The sequence below is a fragment of the Haliaeetus albicilla genome, chromosome 14 (assembly GCF_947461875.1).
Source record: "Haliaeetus albicilla chromosome 14, bHalAlb1.1, whole genome shotgun sequence".
NCBI lineage: Eukaryota > Metazoa > Chordata > Aves > Accipitriformes > Accipitridae > Haliaeetus > Haliaeetus albicilla.
In genome coordinates this window covers 11,450,850-11,473,970 of record NC_091496.1, presented here as the reverse complement: position 1 = coordinate 11,473,970, position 23,121 = coordinate 11,450,850, and the positions used below count along the sequence as shown (strand labels likewise).

The 23,121-nt window shown below is 38.5% G+C and overlaps 1 protein-coding gene and 1 long non-coding RNA gene across 6 annotated transcripts in view; one reads left to right on the top strand and one right to left on the bottom strand.

Annotated features, from left to right (window-relative positions):
- Positions 1-2,136, bottom strand: part of HGF (hepatocyte growth factor) — a 61,000-nt gene extending 58,864 nt beyond the window's left edge. For 4 of the 5 annotated variants that reach the window (XM_069801714.1, XM_069801713.1, XM_069801711.1 and 1 more), the window contains exon 1: positions 1,875-2,135. Coding sequence is in view for 3 of the 5 variants with exons in the window: in XM_069801711.1 (XP_069657812.1) it covers positions 1,875-1,950 (76 nt within the window). In the remaining 2 variants the exon portion in view is untranslated. Of the gene's footprint in view, positions 1-1,874 lie in introns of all 5 variants that reach the window. The other variant, XM_069801715.1, reaches the window with a different exon arrangement.
- LOC138688944 (uncharacterized) lies at positions 1,584-10,293 on the top strand. The gene is made up of 3 exons (XR_011327723.1): positions 1,584-1,663; positions 5,794-5,900; positions 10,213-10,293. It is a non-coding gene; the product is annotated as an uncharacterized lncRNA (long non-coding RNA).
- Positions 10,294-23,121: the final 12,828 nt, after the last annotated feature.

Here is a 23,121-nt window from a genome sequence, read left to right as displayed (position 1 = left end):
TACTGTCAGGGAGAACAAGGACTTTCTCTCATTCAGGAAAAGCACCCTGACTATCAAGAGAGTAGGCATGACCTAGCTTCTTATGAACTTGGCTATAGACCAGTTTCTGTATCTTCGGTCCATGGATTAAAGGGAGCGGGGGGGATTTATTCCACTTTTTTTACAAACTAGCCCATCAGTTGATGAGTTTCTGTCATAGGTGAGGTTTTCTCAACAGCAGGTACCACCAGCTATTGTGAATGTCTCCTGATGCAAATTTATCTTTCATTTGATTTGGGGGAACCAACCACAGTAAGTTTCTGTTTAAAAGGAATTATTTTTGTGAAAAGTTTTGAAGGGTCAGCATTTTTCAGTTAAAAAAAAAAAATCCTCAGAAAATTCCTAACTGGCTCTAGTCATCACTTTTCAGAGTGTTCACGTGCCCATAGAATGGAAATTGCAATGTACATGGAAAAGTAGTTCAGAAAAGTGAAAGTGTAGCAGCACAGTGTCTGTATCTCTGTGTCACCTGCTAAGAATGCCCACGAAAACAAAATCATCATTGAGCAGACTGAGCACAGAGGCTCTGGTGAGATGTTCAGCATCCTACAGAAGCACATTCTTGCTGTAGGGGAAAAACGACAGGTTTTACTGCATGCGATGCTGCCGGTCTTTGACTTGCCCACTCAGATCACAAAATAGTCCACTTTGAAATCCTATTTCAAAACATTTAGTTTTTTAACTAGCAACTGTAGTTACGTCTTGGAAACCATCAACATCACTTGCCATACACGTTGCCCGATGCCCTCAGACCTTGCCCCAGGACCCAGACGCTGCATGTGCCTGCCCTCGCCCTGCCCGCTCCTGGCAGATCTTTTCTCCGAATTGCGGCTGTCTTTTGTTTCTGTCTGTGCAAAGGTCTGACCCTAACAATGTTGCCGGAAGGAAGGAAGGAAGGAAAGGTTTGTAGAAACCTTTGCAAACTTTTTTTTTTTCCTTAAACGTCTCCCCAGAGGGCCAATAGAAACACAGAGTTAGCTCTTCAGATATCCAGTCCAAGGGGGACACTTCAGGAAAGAAATTCAGCTAAAGAGCTTCCAGCACTTGATTACTTATTGTTTGTTCCTTCCCCCCGCCCCCCCCCCCGCCTGCCGGATTTCATCGGGAACGTCTAATGAAATTACAAGTACTTCAGTCTGGAAATAGGACGTTCACGCTGCTGAACTTCAGCAGGGACATTCCCTTTCAGCAGCGTACTGTCCCGCGTTTGGGTATCCCTCGTCAACTCCTGTTACGGAGCGTTCATTCCGCCGCTTGTTAATTAAGGATACGCGTTCCCGTCCTGCTGAGGGCCGGCAAGACCCGCGGGCAGCGCCGAGAGTTCGCTCCTTCTCCCTCCCTCGGTCCCCCCAGGGCTCCCCGTCCCCAGCGACCCCGAGTTCCCCCCCTTCACCCGGGGAGGCGGCGGCAAGCGCCCACCCCTCCGCCGGCCGCCAAAACGTGCCGCTGTCCCCCTGCCGCGGGCAGACCGCGCCTTGTCCCGACCCGACCCGACCCGACCCGCTCCCGCTCCCGCTCCGCTCCGCTCCGCAGCCCTCCCCGGCCGCGGGCAGGCGCTGGGCGGGCACCGGCTCACCTCAGCCCCCGCCCGGCCGCGGGGCGAGGCGCCTGCCCCGCCGAGCAGGTAGGAGCCGGCGGGCGCTGGAGGTGGCGGGGTCTTCCCGCCCGCCCCACCGGCGTGAGGGGAGGCGGGGGTGGGTGTGAGGTGGGGGGGGGGGGGGGTGAGCCCGGTGCACCGCCCCGAGCACCCAGCCTCGCCACGGCGGAGCGAAGGAGAGGGGAAACGGTGCGGCTGTGAGGTGGGGGGCCGCTGGCGAAGTGATAGAAGAACTAACCTGCCGCTGGGCTGGTGATGGGAAGCAGCAGCAGCTGATGGAGCAGCAAGGCTGGCAGGAGTTGGGTGGCCCACATGGTGCCGGCGGCCCCCCCGGCGGCTGGCGGGGAGGAGAAGAGGAGCGGGCTCCTCGGAGGGACCCCGTGCGCGGCCGGTCACTCGAGGAGGCAGAGTGAGCCGAGCTGCTTTTTATTGCGATGATCTAAGTTTGTTGTGTGATTAACTGGAAAGATCTGGGTCCCAACTCCCTCTTACGGTAAGAAACTGTTTAACAACATCCCCTCTTTGCCTCCTCTCCTCCTCCCCTCCCCAGGAGCTGCCTCCCCTCCCGCCCCGCAGCCAGCCCAGCGAGAGGGCTCCCACCGCCTCATCCCTCCCTCCCTCCCTCCCTCCATCCCTTCGGGGCTCAGGAGGAGCAGCCGGACCGGGCTCTTGCCCCGGGGCTGGTGTCTGCTGCTGCGCAGCCCCCCGCAGCCTCCCCCCCAGCCCCTCCTGGCCCCACCGTCCCCTCTGCCCTCACACCTGCAGCCCCAACAAGCCTCTCCCTCCCTGCAGGCATTTCCCCCCTTCTCCACCTGCCCCTCGGCCCCATCCCCAGGCAGCAGCCTCAGCCGGCGCCATTCCAGCAGGACTCCCCCACCCCATGGCCAGGAGCAAACAAGGCCAACTTCCCAGGAAGAAAACACCTTTCCTCCCACCTGCCCACGGCTGCCCCTGGCCTCCAGACTGGCCTTTCCATCACCCTCTTTGGCCATCTGACAAATGCCACTTCCCCAAAATTGTGGCAACTCTGGGGAATCTAAAGGTCAAGTATCAGCTGCCTGGCGTTGCTCCGTGGAGAGAAGCCTCGGTCCAAAGTGAGGCCTGACCTTCCTTCTGTCACAGGCAAAGTGGTTGTAATTCTTCTGTTGCGCTTCCTTTTAACCTCATGGAAGCGATGGCATTGGGTTTTGTTTAAAGTCAAGAGACCGGCCTTCATGACACGCGAGTCTTCAAAAATAAACACTTCAGGAAAAATTCTGCCATAATTTAAACTGTTCCTTTCTCCCATGCACCCACCTACCGTCTATAGCACAAGTGTGTGACAACACAGGAAACTGTTTCCCTCCATCTTCCACAAATAAACCAGAGATCTGCACGTGGCCCCATGCCACATGAGTCAGAAAACAGGTCTCCTTCTCCAGCCCAGGCTCCTTCATCCAGACTTACTATCCATACTGCTGATAAACACCTTTGAGTGAAACAGCTTTTCTTAAAAACAGGTTGTTTCCCAAGCCACAAATGTTCATTGTTAACTTTTATTCAATTTTTTCCTATATTCCCAAAACTTTTTTTTTTCACCCAATTTATGCCCAGTGGCAAAACATAAAATTTCCATTTGGGAATTACTGCCTTGGTAAGTGAAAGAAAGGGTACAGAAAGGATTTGAGAGAGAGCGAGCCTGTGAAGAAAATATTTTGAACATTTGGCATTACAGGGAAAACACATTTATGTGAGAAAAAAAAAAAACTTTCTGAAATCTGCAGAATGAAAATTATTTCTAGGTTGGGTTTTTTTCTGTCTTTGTTTTTCTCCCAAGAATAAAAGCTAATTTACAGGAGTTCCTTAGAGATGCATAACCCGAGAAGAGAGAAAATGCATTCCACTGGCCAATGACCTTGTGCAAAATCCTTGTCCACTGCAACGATAGAACATGAATATCTCACTTAGGTTTTGTTTTTTGGTTTTCTCCCTGTGCTTAAAGATAGACATAAATATAAACAATAAGCAACAAAAATAATCATAGCACCACGCTGAGCCCAAAATAGCTACATTCTGTTAACCAGATGTATTTGACTTGTTTTCCATGCATGTGATGAGTGACCTTTTTTTGTATAAAGCACAAAATCACGCGCCATTAAAGTCAAGTAGATTTTTTTGCCACTGTCTTCCCTGAGGGGAGTATTTGGCCTGTAGTCAGATTTCTCCTGAATTTTAGGAAGATTTCTGCTGTGTCTCTTGAGGACAAGGGTGCTCCCTAATGGAGAAAATACTTTTCTATATGGATTCCTATTATTAATACATAGTCCTGTGTATTATTCATGATATATCTGCAGTTCTGCTTGAGAGTTCAAGTCATTGGCATAAGCTTCTTTGGCTGCATATATTATGCTGGGCAAGTGCAACTCGCTAGTCCTGGTTCTCCATTTGTCCAATTTTGGAGACCTGCTAGAGGACACCTCTGCCTTTTACATCAGCCTGATATATCTCCCCTCAGTGGAAACTAGGGCACACGGAGTGGAGGGCCAGGGACAGAAGGGAGATTAGAAAAGGAGAGATCCTATAGATGCTGTATTCAGATGCTCTATTTGTAGGCAGTCAAGACAAAGGTTTGCATCTGGATCTGGGAAATGAAAATGCTCTTTGGTCCCGCATCATATACTGCGAAATGTAGTATGATCCTTTTTCTGTGTCTTCTTGCCCCATGTATTTTACAACTGAAGCATAATATTTTAGTTCAGTTCAATCAAATTTTACCTTGAAATGAATTTCAGTATGAAGGAAGGCTGCAAAAGTTGCATTTCATGCTTAAGTTTTCAAAAAGAATTCTGTGTTAAGTTTCAGTCTGCACATAGAGAAACTAAAGATCTAAATATGATAATCAAAAGTTGTAGGTTTTATACAAGAATATTCTGTTATGTTTTCTGACCTTTTGAGGCATGTTTTCTGACCTATAAATCTCTTCCTCTTTTTCTGTTTTGGGGGCTTAGCTGAGAGTGGGGATTTTGCATTTTCTTTTTTTTTTTTCCTTTTATTTTTTTTGGCAGCTTTGCAAACTTGCCCTGATAACCTGACTTTCAAATCAGTGTAGCTCTGCATTAGGGAAGTAGCGTATTTCTGTAGAAGATATCTAAAAAGAAAAGAGTAACTGCACACTTTACCAAAGAGGTATTTGCTCTGGACTGCCTACATGAAAAAAAAAAAAGTTTGAAAAACTTTATTTTGGTTGGAAAAGTAAGCAGACATGACCAAATACATAGAAACTGCTATTTTTATATTCCCTTTTCTGACCATAACCACAGCTGGATCTGTTTTTCAGATGTAACTTGCTATTCAGAAATGCTAGATATTCACAGTTTTGGCAGGAATCTTCTCACACACACACAGAGTAATACCAAGTCACAATTAGCTTTAAAGAAAGCTTTTCTCAATGAACCAGCATCTGTCATATGAATCCACTCTTGTGTTTGAAATAAACCTTTTTACTTCTTGATTTATCTGGTATTAGGTGTCACTGTTAAGGTCCTATTGGATAATAAGCCCAATAAAATAACAAGTGCATGTAGTGATCATTGTTCAACTCTGAGTTGATTGATAAAAAAGTCACAGACCGCCTGAGAAGTTTAAACCAAGCAATTGTGCTTCACATTTCAAGCAGGATAAATTTTTATTGTCTTTTTTTATGAACTGAGCTTGAGACTAGGAAGGGAAAAGTCTGAGGTATGGACTGCGAGATTCGACACTGCTGGGAAAGGCAAAGTTTAAGCAGAGCCACAGCACATGCCAGGTGTCAATACTCCCTGAGGCACCTCAGCCAGAGCCCCAGCTGGACACATGGCATCTTCCAGCCTAACCCCCAAGCCTTCTTCACACAGACAGAAAGAGGCAAATAGGGTGGGAAGGCTGAAAGGAAGAGGGGGAAGAAGGGGATAACAAGATCCGAGCACAGGGATTAATGTGTAGTTGAAAGCAGAAGCTCGGAAACTCCCCAGTCCACCATTCTAGATTCAGCCAAAAGGATTTTGCGTGTCATCACACTAAATGCTGCAGATCTGAACTGCTAGTCCCAGAGGGCAAATTCACCACGAGTCGAGTGTTTAGAGCCCCATGCAGTGAAGCGGGAGAGCATGGCACCTCAGATCAGACTTCTTGTTGATTAGCCACCAGGGAAACCCAAGGATGAAGACAAGAGCCGCACCTCCCTCTGCAATGTAGGCACTAACCTACAGTCCTGAGGAGGTCACCCCTGCAAACACAGCATTCGCAGGTAAAGTTCCATGTGTATTTAATAAAGTAAACTATCTAGCTTTAAAAAGCTTCTTATTTCTTCAGCCCATATCAGAACTTACGAATAAAAATTAGTTAGGGGCTACTACCTGGCTTTGTAGGCACAAGGTATGGTATGATTTGGCTTGAAACTATACAGTTGCACTTTCCTCTGCCCTAGAACAGACTTGCGCAAGCAGCTTCACACCTTGACTGAGCACTTTCATGGCACAAACATGCAAATAATGCAGGGCGTGTGCAAAATACAAAACAGTCTAGTTTAGCATTTTATACACAGATGCATGCTCCTCGGGAATGAGAAGTATGGGTTTGAAGTTGCTGAGGTTAAAAAGGAACATGAGCTCCAAAGTGACTTGGTTGTGCTTGGTTCCATCCATCATAATTCACATATATAATGTTCATAATATTCAAACATACAAAATTCACAACTCTCCCCACACCCAGACTCCCAGATGCTCGGGTCTGGGTCCTAAACCCTAGTCAGGTAATCCAGCATTCATCCCTGCAGTCAGTTAATAACATAAATCCTTTGTGGTTTTCCTGTGCAAGACATATTGCAACTGCTTTTTACATATATGTTATATGCTAACTAAGAATAGTTAGGGCTTAATTTTTAAGTTCTAGTATGAAAGCCATTTAAGCCATTTATGGCATGGTGCCCAATGGCAGATGATGATAATACAGCCCTTCAAGATCAGTTTGGAAATTACGGTTCCCAATATTTTGGGAAAAATAATAAAAGAAAAATGCAAGAATCTATATATCTATATACAGCACATTGCTATTAGTAGGAAATGTCAGATTTGACCAGATCAAAATTAGGTATTTCCACACCTAAATGCTTTATCTACAAAGAGATAAATTTTGCAAACAAATGTGCACGCAAAATGATTATTTTCATAAAAATTCCCAGTAATATCCATTTGAACTTTTTGGAAATATGGTGCATTGTGGCTATAGACTTTTAGGAATGCAAAAAAATCCTTCACTCTACTCAGAGTTTAGCTATATTGACGAGGATGTTAAACTTTTTGTTTAATTTTGTCTGTTTCCTCTTCTATTAGTCTCTGCAGCACCAAGAAAGTCTAGAAAGGAAAAACGTCACTGGGAGTACTGTTAAGTGGATTCTAATGTACTTTGTATTACTCAGGGCCTAATCTGATCTGCAAAACCCTTACAATAGATATTTTTTTGTGCAAGAGTGTAAGAAAAAATGAACCTCTCTTTGACCTTAGTCTACTAAAATCAAGTTGTGGTACTGACCGTTGGAAAAACAAACAGAAGCTGAATACATTTGATATGAAGCAACAGCCCCAGAAGCCCTTAATTTAAATGCCATAGTTACTGAGTTACTTCTCTAAGGGTAGTTACTCTCTATATTATTTAACCATTCAAATACGCATCCATTTGTGCTCCTCCGTAAGTGTTTCATTTCTATCAAATAAAGAAGTGGTTTTTCATGCTTATTAGAAGATAGATTCTCTAGAACAAAGTAATCTGAAAATCAAAGATTTGGCCCAATTCATCTGTGGTTATCGCCCGGTATTCAGATCTCCCTTTTTCCAGCTGTTCTTTTTTGATTCAGAGAGCCTTCATTCCTTAGCATATTTAGGTAAACTACAAAGCTTAATCATGATCAAGGAAATCTACATTTGTATAAATATTTTTAAGTGCATTTCATCTTTTTTATTGTTGAAAAGCCTGAAAATATCAGCCCAAAATATTCAACCACTAAGGAAATCTCCAAATCACATTGATATTAAAATCATCTGCTTTTTAAAGCAGTTTAATGGTTTTAGTGCCTGAGCGAAGGTGTGTATATATGTGATTTTGACAATACAGTAATGTTTACTCTGAAACTTTTATATGTGCAGATAATTGACCTTTCCCTCTGCATTTTTTAAGTCAGTGAAAACCAAGAGTGCACTTAAGTAAACCACTGAACATACGTGGCTGAATATTTTTTCATTTAACTGGCTAAACCATAAAAATGAGAGCAGTTTTTTCTAAGATCTTTTTAGGTGTTAAATCCCAAAGCGGACAACAATTTTTTGATTTCCTAGAGCATTTTTTATTTTCACTAATTGCTTTTTTTTAAAAAATAAAATAAACTGCTGAAGGATTTCAAATCAGGACATAATTTTTACTTATAATTTTTAAAAAAAATCTAGTGTACCAAAAAAAATCCAAACAAACAAATAAACAAACAAAAAGGATTTCCAGGAAAATTTTGACAAAAACAATGCAGAGATGTTAATGCAAGCCCATGTATTGTTTTATTTAACTTAAATGCATGCTTTTAAGTTGGGAAAAGTTTAAAACAGGTTCTCTGTAGTATACATTTTACCTCTAGAAGAGGTAAAATGGTTGGCAGACAGAAAAGGCTCCTTATCTTCTAATATGATACTTCTGCAAAAGAAACATCATTGAGAGATACACTGAGAAGACCCCAACAAAACTGATGCTGAAAAACCAGCTACAAAAAATTAATGTACAGAGGTTTAAAAAAATGAGGTATTGCTATAAAAATACTAATATGTCTCAGACTGGTAGACATTTTAAAATGTATTTTCAATATGGTTAGAGTGACAAAGAATAAAATTATGCTGGTCTTTGACTGTGAATTATACATTATGGAATAACTTCAGCAATTCGAAAATCCAGAGACAAAAGCATTAGCCCTTTGAATTCCAGAGGATGAAGACTTCCAGAACTTGCTTGTCAAGAGTAAATTCTCTAGGATTTCATATCAAAGAGGAGAATTTCTACCTAGGGTGCTGTTAAAGATTTTTAGAAAGAAACCTAAATGGGGATTAATCAGTTTCCTAGCAATCTCTCAGACATGAGGATGTATTAATAGCAGCTCAGAGAAAACACAAACAACAAAAAAGAACTCACAGTTCATGGCCATAAAGCACTGATCTTTCCTGGTTTAAGGTTTGTAACTCCAGAGACAGAAAGCTTGCCAAGACATCAGAAAAGATGTTATCAGAAGAGGAATCTCAGCTTGACTTCTTTTCAAGAACAAGCTTTGGGTACTTTATTTGAATCAAAGTCTCCTTGTTTGGGATACGAGCTTTGTAATGCAGCTACTGGAAAATAGTCAAGTAGGGAAAAGGGACATGTGGCTGCAGAATCAGGACAGGAACTCTCAAAGGAAGACTAGGGCAAACTGTTAAATTTCTCTGCTGTTTCCATTTCTTTATATACTAAAGAGAAACCTTTTTCAGTACAGTTTTCTCCCTTAAAGATATTACCACAGGTATTACAATGCTGATACTGAAATGACACTGATAACAGTGTGATTGCCCTACATTTGCTCTGCCAATAAAACATATACACTTTTTCTCTATGCTATTTTTAGTATTCCATACCGCAACACTATGATGTCTATTTTTATGAAGTACCCAATCCCCACTTTTCATAGAGATTAATTGTTTCCAACCTTTTTTCTTATAGGTGAAATTTGAGCATGGATGATTAGGCTTCACTGCATATTAAACAGTGACAGAGTATATTCCTGCTTCAGCGTATTCTTCTGGTGAGGATTTTGCTACCAACTTCTGCAGCAAAAATAAGATTGAAGCAGAATTTAGATATCTATGGGCTGAAGTTACAATTCTACAGCTGTCTGCTTGTTCACGTGCATCAGCTTTGCTCAACTTTCCCAAAGTCTCGATCCCATTCTTCACATCCAAAATGAAACTTACCAAAGAATAAGTTTTTGAATTTGGAACACTACTGCTAAGCAAGCTGGTATGATGGCCTATTTCAATAGTTTTTATCAGATTATTAAATAAAATTATCTTCTTAATAAAATCAGATTGATATGACTTGACATAAAGCAACAAATGCATTTACAATAGTGGCATAGAAAAAACTTTATGGAACATTATTTTTTTCTGCTGAATAGCAGTTGTGGTCTATCCTAAACTGAAACACATTATTTTTGACTTTATATTATTACTGCGACTTTTTCTGAAGTCTTTCTTAAAATAGCGATATACAGATTAATACTCATTGTATATTTAACTCCCCAGATCAGTAACACTGTTTTTTAATTTAAGAATCTACAGATTGGGTTGAAGGACAAGTCCACCTAGACAAGAAATTGTATCTGACAGTAATCAATGAAGGTTGTCTAGGGAAAAGTATAAAAACAGAACAAGTTTGCAGCAATACTTCCTTAGAATGTTTTCCAACGTGCCAACATTTGATGGTCATCCAATTTTTGGTGCTATGAAATTAATTATTTTCAAAGTGATTTATGACTTTTTTCTCTCTTCATGTAGCCTACCAAGGTTCCGATGTAAACAGCTAAACTAAAAAATGAGATAAATCAGCTGGATAAGGAATTTTCAAATATACTGTTTTATAAGTTTCTTTTTTACTTCTAGTACAAAATGTTTTACATATAAAAACCTGAAAAAAATAATAGCTTTTTCATATACTATGGAACAATAAATGTTCAGCGTTACAATTTTATTACTTTTCCTTAAGAAAAACAAAACAAGACAAAACAAAACTGAGGAATGTCTCTGTTTTTTACTTGATTTTCATGTAAACACTTGAACAAAAAATTTTTAATAAGAAAATAAACCCATCAGTTATGAATATATGTAGATTTACATGCCACATATCTGATTAGCTATTTTTAACCATTCCAATGATTTCTTCCTTTATTCCCAGTAGATAAACCAGTATGATTTCAATTCATATATTAAAGAAAAATGGCAACAAACTGTCTTTACTTTTGCCTGAGATTATTTTATGCACATGTCCTTCAGTTATGGAAGCACTTCAAATAAAGAACTGAGAATGTGCATTGAGCACCCACAGGAAATAGAGGGCTATGTCACTCAGCTTGAGATGAACAACATTTAAACTACTTTTCTTATAGTTTCTCCAGGAAAAAAAAAATATCTGGTATTTCTTTCCCAAGATTAAAATAGCAAGCACACTATGGACAATTAATCTGTATTTTATGACAAGGATGTCTGATATAGTCCCATTGAAAGGACTGGTGTAGAAAGCTGACTCTGTATCTGGAAATAATCTTCCATTTTTTAATAGGAGACATAATTAACCAAAATTTTGAGTGTTGTATATAACATTTTAAAAAAACTTTGAGCACTAATTACTCTGGTAAACCACTTATATGCCTCATTGCCAGTAGCTGACAGTGCATAAGGATTTTAAACTTTCTTTTTCTTTCTTTTTCTTTCTTTCTTTTTCTCTTTCTTTCCCTTTCTTTCACTTTCTTTTTCTCATTCTCCCTCTTTTTCTCTTGTTCTCTTTCTTTCCCTTCCTCTTCCTCTTTTGTCCTCTATTTCTGTTTTTTTCTCTCATTTTCTCTCTCCATCAGCCCCTCCCTTTAACTTACTCTCTGCTTTTCTGCTTTTCTTTCCTTCCTTCTTCTTCTCTTTCTCTCTTCTAAAAGTTTTATTAAAACCCCACATAATTACAGAAGTCCTCCTGTATATTGTCAATTTAAAAATACAGTTATACGGACTAAGATCTATGAATTAGTTTTTGGCCTACAAAACAAAGTAGAAAAGTTTACGAAGTATCATGAATCTGGGGGCAAAATTTAGCAACTACAACTCCAGCTAGCAGGCATTTTAGGTGGCATAATGAGATATGCGAACCATTTTGTTAATTATCTTCTTTCCTGACTTTGCAGACACCGGAATGACTGCTGAAATATGAAGTTACAACAGAACCAGAGAAAATACTTCTTCAAAGTGCAATAGATTTTCAAAGAAAATTTTTAAGGATGTAAAGGAATAATAACAGCTTGAAATGTTCTATCACTTACATCAGTGTATCCATCTAGTACAGGCAAAGCATTGACACAATAAACAGCAGACTATTAAATCTTTATTTCCAAGGCTCACCTGTTACAAGGAAGTTAAAAAAGGTGAAGGTTAACAACGGAGACCAGCTTTTGTACTGATCACAAAGATCACATCTGAAGGTGTTACAGTTGGGAGCAGGCATTACAGAGGGACACATCAGGAATATGGCCCCCAGTCTATGATACTGTAGAAGCTCTGTAACATCCTGCAGGCCAAAAAGCAGTAATTGTTGTATAAATTGTTGTAACTCCAAAGATTTCTAAATTTTGCTTATAGCCATTCTGGTTTTTACATAGAAGCTTTGATTCAGAAAAACATGTAAAAGTCTACTTGACATCCTAATTCTCATGAATGTTCATTCCACTATGTTTTAGAAAATGTATACCACAAGTGAATTTAGGTTTGCCCTAAACTTAATTCTTCATCATCAATAATATAAACTAGTTGTTTTTCTGTGTGACACATTTAAAGAGGTAACAAAACATGCTCACAGATTTAAATTCTGGGCTATTTCCCATTTATATCTACTGGACTACTCATGTTTTTAGATATGTATACAAAAGAACTTCCTTGGGTCTAGTCATACAGGAGTATTTTTATGAAAATGGAGAAGGTACGTCAAAGGACTTTGACTCCAAAATAACTTACAAACTATTGATCAAAAACTCACAGAGTGAAATGGAGAACCCGTTTAATTTTATTCTGAGCCAAACAGAAAATTGATTAAATACAAATCTCAGCCTTTTAAAATCAAGTCTGAATTAATAGCTAGCTTTTGTGATATAATTCAAAGAAGAGGATGTCAGGACAGAAAAATACACATTCAGACTGAGAATCATAGGTCATCTGGCCAGCTAAAATTCCAGTGAAGGAGCAACCATGGTGAAATGAGTATTCAGTCAAACATGCCATAACTGCAACAGGAAGGAAAAGCATTTTTCAGCAGTGCATCACACTGTTTAAGCCAAGACTGATCACATACTTGATGAACAAGGCAACGACACAACCTTCTCTCTAGGTAAAATCTCTGCAGACAAGAAGGCTGTGGAACAGCAACTGCAGTGAAGGTATAAAGTAGTTTGTTTATTCATTTTTTTAAACTAGGTAATAGAGCACAACAGTTCTATTTGAAGTAAAAGAGTCACTGTATCATATCTAAATGTAATAAGTCAGTGAGAACAAAGTATAGTTACAATAGGTTGTAAAAAAGTGTTCCACTTAGCATGTCTAAATAATAAATGCAGATGTACCATCTGTGTTTGGAATGGAAGGTTGCCTACCCACAAATCCATTTTAAAAGGCATTTTTATGTACACACCGTGGAACCAAAAGTGAAAATAAGGAACTTAAGAAAACTTTCAGATACATTCTAGAGCCCAGGAAGTCTGTAAAAATATTACAAGAAGGGAGGCAAATCATTGACACCTACGATTGTATCATAAATAGATGGGAAAACATATATTTCTGCTTGAGCCACACTATATTTCTGCCATATTATACCCCATATTTCCTACATATTTCTGTCTTGTAGTCCTCCAAGTCCTTGTAGCCTTATCAAAGGAAGCCCAGCTTCCTGGGTCCACATGCCCCCTCCTGAGAATAGATGTGTTTGTTCCTGTGCTGCCTTCAGCTACCTGCCACATCCCACAGCAACCAGCTGGGCTGGAGGCAGAGGGTTCAGTGGTGAACTCCGAGAAGCACACACTCCATTTTGCCATGTAACATGGTCTACACATATTGACTGGTCACAAACAAACTTAATAAAATATACAATGGCTCCACACTAAACGGAAAAGGTTTACGTGGGCCGCTCATTTCTACCTAGCTATTAATTTTGGGTAGTATTCATTTCATCTAATGTTAGATATCTATGTTTTGGGCAATTATGTCTGAGGTAATCCCTTAGTTTTCATTGTAGTATTATTAGAAATAAATAGGCATTTGGGGGCACAATTAATCTGACTGGATAGAATAAACTTTCAGGGCAACTTTCAGTTTGCCCTCAAAGTATCCTGGAAGTATTTACTTCTTCTCGGTTAGATGCCTACCTTTCTGAGTGTCTTCAACATAACGCCTTTCAGCTTAAATTTGCTCATTGTTTTAGACTGCAAGAAGATAATGAAATTAACAGATGAGGAGAACAGGAAAAAATGCTAAGAATTAAGGAAATGCATCCAATGAGGCAAAAAGTAAGTAAAGGGCAGAAATTATGTTGTTCTAGTGCACCAGAAGTGTTCTAATGAATTAGAAAACCATCCTGAAACCAGTGGACTTACATGAAACTGCCATGTTCATATGTTTATGATGTAATACAGAATCCTCAGAAATTTGTAGAAAATTTACCACGGACTTCAGATTTTGATTTGAAAGACAGATAACACAATGGTTCAGTATAGCACTCGGGCTTGACTCCAGCCTTCAACTCATCAAGCTGAAATGAAGATTTCTTAAGTCTGTCAATAACAATTTTGGGGGACAATGAACTGTAAACTCACATTTCCTGAGTGCTCTTCCATGCACACCACAGCAAAAGAAAAGAAGGACCTTAGCTGCAGTATTTCAATATCTGTTTTAAACATCTATTGTTTCACCTAAGGGTTCTAATTCCTTGACACTAAAAAGAAACCATGAATCAAGAATTTAACTCTGGAGAAAAACATGGATTAATCCCCATACTTGAGCTTTTCCAGTTTGCTTCTTGGTTTAGCATCCAGGTTCAATATAATTTTATTGACATATGCAAAGATATCTCCAAGACTGCATCTATCTGTTTCTAGAAATAGGAGAGGCACAGCATTCCCATTTGAGCTAATTACACTTTCTGAGATGAAGTTAAGGTTGTTAGGCATAGCGCCATGTTAGCATGCATATATATATTTGTTCAGGAGCCAAAGGCAGTACCTGTGAATTGTCCTACTCTGTTATATGAATGTACCAACATGATCAAAGGTAGCTAAGGGAATATTTGCAATTTGGAATGTGATGCAACTTTTTAAATTTGTCTAAGTAGCTCAGGCATCCAGCACTGGGTTATAGATTCCTTTTAGGGTACTAGTTTCCCAGTTCTAAAAAAAACATACAGTACTTGTCTTTTACATTCTTTGTTGAATTTATCACAACTGATGACAAGAGAGGTGAATGGAGGTCCAAAAAGAGAATGATAGAATCTATTAGGAGATTTTAAACATTTATATGATTAATTGAGAATGTTATTTTGAATGCATTAACATTCAGAACATGATCAATAAAGAAATTATCTGTATTGCTATTATACATAGTGTATATAGAAGTTACATCAAACTATTTACTTACAGAATCCTGAACATTAATTAAAACTGACTGGGAATTTGCAGGTCAGATATTTCAATATCAGAATGCAATGAAAACCAAAACTGAAGAAAAGGTACATTCTACAAGTCTCTTTATTCTATTTTTAAGGAGCTCTGAAATTACAAAACAATCTGAACTTTTTGACAGATATCAGAATTTAAAATTACATTTTCCAGTTTGAAGAAGTTTCTAGATATTTTAAATTAAAATCAGAATTAATGTGTAACAGAAAGAACTAGAAAATAGAACAGAATTAAATTAGAATGAACCATTTTAATTGCTGCAATTCAATAAATTTTTAATATTCCCCAAAATATCAGATTTTGACATTTCATCAAATACAGGAAAAACCTAGAAAAGAAAGAAAAAAAAAAAACCACACCAACTTTCTTTTGATAATAAAAAGTAATTTCCTATGCTATGGTTCTGATTAGAGAAGTCATGAGTCAAGAGCTCAAGAGGTCAATGAAACCAGCATTCTGGTCATGAGGACAGCATACTGAAGTTATAATCTGCAATTATACTTTACCTAATTTTTATGTATTTATTATCTCTCTGATGTTCTGTGATTTGTGTTGTTAGTGTAGGAATCCATATGGGAACATGTGAACATAATATGTAAATCTGGATATGCATTATGTCCATGAACAAATTTCTTAATCTCACTTGCTTTAGTTACTGGTTGCAACAATTCTTACCCATAATATCCAGAAGGTGTTGTGATGCTCCGTTCATTCATTAAAGCATGAAATCTGCTGTGACAGCTTTGCATGAGCAGTGCTAGAAATCAGTAACCAAAAACAAATTATGTCCTCATAGGACTATAATCCATACAGAGAAAGGGTATTTCTTCTTTATATTTGCATAATCCTGTTTAGTAGACTTAAACCATAATTAGGTAAATTGGGAGCTTCCTCGTCAACATTTTTAAGTATTACGACTATTAATGTTTCTTGCACTAATATTATAACTGGCACTCATCATCATCATTTATTCTTCAATTAAATTATTGATTTTATTGATAGTAATCAAATATTTAGAAGATATAGGAAATACAGTGTCTCTTATTTCCTTGGAGCCAGAATTTCACCCAAAATATTTTAGCTGGCTTATTTTGTTAGGATTAAAAAATATTTCTCCTTCACTTTTCCATTGCCTTTCATTTTCCTCAGATTACTTTATTAAGTTTTGGGGTTAGGGTTTTTTGTTTTGTTTTGTTTTAAGTTTTCTTCAGAAGAAAAACGTTCTGGGAAAAAGAAAAAAAAAAAGCAAAAGAAAACTGGGATTCAAAATAAACACTTCTCAGCTGAACGACCCTCAGCACACCAGCAAACTACTCCCTTAAACATTCAAATATATGACTGTACATGAAAATCAGATGGGCATGAGTAAATTATTCCATTTGCCAAATGCAGTTTTGATCCATATGGCAAACAGCTGCTGTTCAGATGAGCAAATTTCTGAGAAGCTAATTTGTTAAATCCAAACAGAGTATCTTGCAGCCAAAGGTAAATACATCATAGCACCTTGCAGTTTTTATTTGCTATTGTCACCGCTGATAATGCATAGTCTCTTATGACGTGCTGTTTCTTTCTTTGAGAGTAACCTGCAAGGCAGGAGATGACAAATACACAAAATACAGGGTCTGAGTAGTCGCTGCTGCTGAAACATGCGGTAAATGGGAACACACTTCCTTGTAGTCATAGCAAATTACCACAGATATTATCAGGAATGTGTGATAATCCAGGGTTTGTACAGAGGGCCATTCCAGAGAGATTTGCTTTTGTTCTATGATGTTATCACAGCCACTCAGTGCTAACCTGCTTCTGCCTCAACGTATCTAGGGGAAAACCTGCCAATTGATTTTATTATGTACAGTTGCAAGGGCTGTTAAAAATCCCACCTTTAACAACTTAGAGTGAGGTGAGGTCCATGCTGCTTCACTGCCTGCAGCTTTTTCTTTTGTTTGAAATCCTAAATTGCTTTCTGAGTCTATAGTGATGTTCACAAATTTCTTAAAGAGCACTTCCTTTCCATGGGAAAGGCATGTCATATTTCTTACCATCCACAAAGCTGCCTCATAGACGGCCTATCTGGACATGTCCAGCAGCATGTTAATTTGTGGGGCTTCCTGAGGCAGGAGGCTTTGAGTTCTACACTGATACACCTTCTAGCCATATCTGAAATCATGACTCCAAACCAATGGGCTGCAGGTCTTGTCTCAGGACTCTGCTTTTGAGTGTCCTCAACAACACAGATTTATGTTATGCCTTACTGATGTAAATTATATAAACTTACATAGAGACATACCCTTTGCAGAGATTGGATTCACATGGAAACTGGTTCTCAGGAAGGTATAAATACGGTCACTTCACTGTAGCATATGAAGCAACATCATTTGAAAACAGAAACTGGTCTGATTTGTATGTCCTTCTCATATTTTGTCATATATTAGTTTGATGCACAATTTTTCTTATCAACTTAAGATCACTTACAGAGTTCATCATAAAATTCAATAATGACACATTCCTTCTTTTATTTCCACAAGTGTGCTGGGACCATCTGAAGTGGGGAAGTCACAGACTGGGTGAGAAAAAAATAAGATATTTACTGCCAAATTGTCTCTGGAATAAGACCATGAAGACTAAAGGAGGGAGAAAAAAAGGAAGAAGAATGAGGCTAGATGGTCCATTGGAAGGCAGTGGAGAAGAATGCTTACCAGTTCTAGTTTGAGCAAGGCAAAGTCCAAGAAAATGGCTGCTGTGTGGGTACTTACATAGTCAGATCAGTAAGCATTCCAGTAAGTTTTCTTTTTGGTACTTTTTATAGGAAAGACAAGGTAAGGGGATAAAATTAATTATATTTAATTTTAATGTACTTATTTGTAAAGAATATTTAAAAGTCAAGTTAGATGCCTATTTAGTTTTGCTTACAGGTCTAACTTCATGAATTAAGTGCTTGAAATTATTCCTTTATCTTTCATTCTTCAATCAGATTTAAATATGAAGACTAATTTTTAAACTTACATACAATAACATTTTATGAAGGTTTAAATTTAAAAGGAAATCTGACACTCTGTAAGTGCTTGTAATTTTTGTCTGTTGTGAGACGATGTTGTTCCATGTCTCTTTTTATTACTACTTTCTTAATTACATTTTTATTTCTCTCAGTCTTTTCTTCTTGATTGCAACCACTCACTAGTGATTAAGGGATTTTTTTATATATGTGTTCCTATGGTTCCTTAAATTGTAGCACTAGATCATTTATCTCCTCCTTCAAAGTCCCTAAATTTAGCTACTTGAGGTGGAATTGCAGTTCTTGAAGAAATCCAGAAAGCTTAACTTTGAACTTCAGGACTTGTCTTGTTTTCAGAAAAGTAATCCCTATCTTCTTATACTCTGCCTCAGAGATTTCCCTGAGAATTGTTTTCTTCAGAAGTGAAATACATCAGGTAAAATTGTGAAATATTTATTATTTAAATAGTACTTGACTGTGAATGGAAGCCATATGGCTTGAAAATGTTTAAGGTGGGGTTTGGTTTGGGGTTTTTTGCGTGGAGGGGGGGGTTGATTGGCTTACTTATAGTCTATTCAATGTAAATTCTAGAAGGTACTTATTTTTAAAAGTCTCAATTAGTGTTCTTAAATAAAAAGTAAAATTAGTCACCTGCATTAAGGAGTTCTGAAACCCATATTCTCAAGAATATTGAAAAAAACCCCAAATTATTAATTTTAAATACACAACATATAACATTGTGAGTTAATGTATTTTTTCAGTCTCTTTTATAAACATTATTTGGGCCTCAAAAATTTTTAGTTAGTTCTTCTGGTTACTAGTCTGTAAAGGAAGAAACTATGCCAAAGAGGTTATGAGACTGAAAATCGTCATTTTCACAGAATCACAGAATCACACAGAATGGTTGAGGTTGAAAGGGACCTCTGGAGGTCATCCAGTCCAACACACCTGCTTAAGCAGGGCCACCTAGACCATGTTGCCCACGACTATGTTCAGATGGCTTTTGAATATCTCCAAGCATGGATACTCCACAACTTCTCTGGGCAACCTGTGCCAGTGCTTAGTGACACTGACAGTTAAAAAGTGTTTCCTTAAGTTTTGACCCAATCTCCTGTTCTTCAGTTTGTGTCTATTGCTTCTTTTCCTGCCACTGGGCAGCACTGAAAAGAGCCTGGCTCTGTCTTCTTCTTCTTCGTATTTATATAGATTGATAAGATCTCCCCTGAGCCTTCCCTTCTCCACGCTAAATAGTCTCAACTCTCTCAGCCTTTCCTTATATGAGGGATGCTCCAGTCCTTTAATCATCTTTGTGGCCCTTTGCTGGACTCTCTCCAGTAGCTCCATGTCTCTCTTGTATTGAGGAAGCCAGAACTGGAGAAAGTACTCCAGGTGTGGACTCACCAATGCTGAGCAGAGGGGAAGGATCACCTCCTTAACCTGCTGGCAACACTCTTCCTAATGCAGCCCAGGATACCTTTTGCCTTTTTTGCCACAAGGGCCCGGGGCCCGTTGCTGGCTTATGTTCATCTAGGTGTCCAGCAGGACCCCCAGGTCTTTTTTGGCAAAGCTGCTATCCAGCTGGGCAGAGTGGGATTCCAATCCACATTTAGACATGACATTTAGACACATGAATTTTTGTGTCTACTTGTAAGTATCTACATGAGACTAAATCCATTAAAATCTCTGCAAATGTAGGGGACAAATTACATAATGTTTCTAAATACAGGTAGATATCAACATTTGTTGGGATTACCCAGGGTAACATACCTGACCTCCCACTGCTGATAATATTAGAGTATGGCTCTCCCGTAAACCTCTTGTGATATCTTCTAATCCTGTGCAACAGTCTTGGACACTCTACAGCATCTCAGATTGCACTAGTCACCTATGTGCATGCAGTTGAATCAAGTCCTTTGACAGTACAGTCAGCAGGGTCAAAAGAACCTAGTCAGCTAACCAAATTTAGCGTCTGCATTTGAGCGATGTGAAAGCAGACCTCCAGTGGTGGTAATGGGGTCTTACACATCTAGCTCATACACAGACATCTATATCATAGACAACTAAATTTAGGTGTCTGCATCTAGAGTTGAGTTTCTTTGTAAACATTAAATTTTCATTATGAGAAATGGTAGCAAAAGTTTGGTGTATTGCATGTTACACAATAAACACATTACAGTATTTTTAAAAAAGACATTAAAAATTACTCTTAAAAAGTTTTCTTACTTTTCAAATACATACCATACAAATATTTTAGAAATTAGAAATAAGCACAATGTTCTTTGTGCATTTTTTAATGAAATGGAGGGGAAAACTCACAGGGAAAATAAGACTCAGACAATTCACAAAACTAGGTGCTGCCCAACTAATGAAGCACTTGCTTGCTTCCGTTCAATTAGCATTCATTTCACGACAGGTACATATCATATTCCCTTCTTCCCTCAGCTCCTGGTTTGCAGACAAAAACACCCAGGAAACTGGATCAGATCAGAGCAACTGTCCAGCCCTGCTCCTTAATCTGAATTACCAGGAATCAAGATTTTGACTTACATTGCATTCACGCCTACAGGTCAGTTTAGACACAACCTGTGAGACTGCTATAACCATTCACTGTAACCTGCCAATACTGTAAAGAGAAGGGGGAGGGAAGAAGAGAAGAAATGAGATATAAATGCCAGTCATTAACACATGGCACAGAAAAGCTTGTTAGTTCATGATAGGACAGAACACCTACCATGGGTAGGTTTAATACATTTTTCTCAGAAGAGGAGAGGCAGAAAGTAAAACTGAAATGCAAAATGTGGCTCTCAGATTTACATTATCAGTATTAGGGCTAATCAGATATCTAGCTACTCGGCTACACATTGCCTCACTGTTGGGCTTGTAAGAAAGTCAGGCTTCAATTTTGAGCAACAGGACTTTTTATTGTAAAGCCTTTGTATCCTTTTAAATAATAATTCTCCCTTATGAAGTTTCCATCTTGGAGTCAATGACTCCAAATCACTTTTTATTTTGCCAGTTTGCACATTTTTAATTCTTGTTCTCTTCTTTAGTAATTTAATCTTTTTAGGCATTTTCCATTTGAATTCTTTCACCCTGTTAAATGCTTCCAAAGACAGCAGACTGAATGCATGATTATTTTCATTTCCATTAATACTACTTAATACTGCAGGTAGATTAAAAGAATCATATGAGATTCACCAGGATTTATCATGCATAAATACTAAACAATCTACCTATATATATCTGCTATGGGTTTCTTCTTCTCCCTAAAGAGTGAAACAATCTAGTTTTCATCTTCAGATAATCTACCTTTACATGATCTTTTCATATCAAAAACATCGTAAGGAATGACAATGCAAAGGACATAATTCTCTTCAGAGAAGTGACCTGCACAATGAAGAAATAATAGGGTTCCTTTGGCATATCCTGAGGGCACCCATTTCGATGTAGAGAAAAAGTGGTTGAAGGAAGGGCATTTCTCTGTGAACCTCATCACTATAGGAACTTACGGAAACTCTGTGCTCTTAAAGTTCTTAGGAAGTCACATCTAAATATCTTTGAATATAAAAATGATGGTATTAAAATATATAAAGAAATAGATTGATAAATAAATAAATCTTCACCTTATGATTGTCCCATTGGAAAGACTTTCCGAAATTGTATTGTTCTGATGCTTAGAAATCTTTATATTGTTAATGTTTTGTTTTCATGCTGAGGGTGTTCATGGCCAATTTTTTGTGCTTAAAATGCAGCTTATCTTAAAATACTTTTCTGCCTTCCTGCTATTAATAGAGATGCATTACCAGAGAACAGTAATATCTCTCTGTCTTTTACCAGGACAAATGGACTGTGTTCTTTTAAGCAGTGTTCACAGAGTCTAAATTAGGTACCTGATCTTTCTCTGCTTCTGCATTTATGACTGATGAACTATAGGATAATTCTCTGTTATAAGATCCACATGTAAGTCTGGGCACATTGTACTGTTGAATTTCATTTTATTCCTAGCACTTCAGTCCTCTAAGACATCATTCTTACAATGACAATGTTTTTATTTAACCTGCTTAATGTTAAGAGTTCTCCTAACCCTACCTCAGGGCAAGATCCAGGCACACAGCAGCCTCCCCTCTGCCAAGCTTCAATTTACAGAAGAAAGATACTCAGATATCTGGACCAGAAGGGAACTGTGATATGTTCCAGGTAGGTCATCAATGCAAACAATTCAAGAACTGGGACTTTTGGTAGCTATGTAGTATAATGTGACAACCAGTCTAAATACACCCAACACCTCCTAACATGCTACCATTAACAAGCTCTACAGAAACATGTCTACTTTTTATTCTGTAGCCACTAATTAGAAATATGAAACAACATTATCTCCAAAGAATTGCACTGTCTCTACCCTGATAATTACTTTCATCACAATCTATTGTTATCTCGCCTTCACAAATTCTTGATTTATTTTATTGTAGTAAAATGAATAGTTTTCTATGTGTCATAATACGAAATGCTTTTTGGATATATGCACTGTCTAGAAAACAGTGATATCAAAAGGTTCCTATTGGCACGGCATGATTAATTTTGATAAACTCATTGTGTATTATGTCATTTTCTGTTTATTGTGAAATCTTCAATTACTCTTTCCTCCAGGTGTTCCATATTACAAAGGTTAAACAATTGTTCCTCAGCCACCCAAGATCTCATTTTTCTTCTTTTAAATACAAATTCTGAATTGTATAGCTTCTAGCTATAAAAGACAATCTTCAACTTGACAAATGCTTACCGGCCCTCTCAAATTCAGCATGTAACTTCACAACACACAAATGTAGGCACCACCCAAAGACCTCCTACTTGTCAATGGAGAGACAGGAATTTTCAGACACCAATTTAGAGCTTAGGGAGTTTGAATTGCTGTTTACAGAGGCTTTTTTCCCCACTGATTTTAAAGAAGCTTGGGAAAACCAGGCTTCGGAAACTCTGCCAGGGCCCTGAGTGCACTCA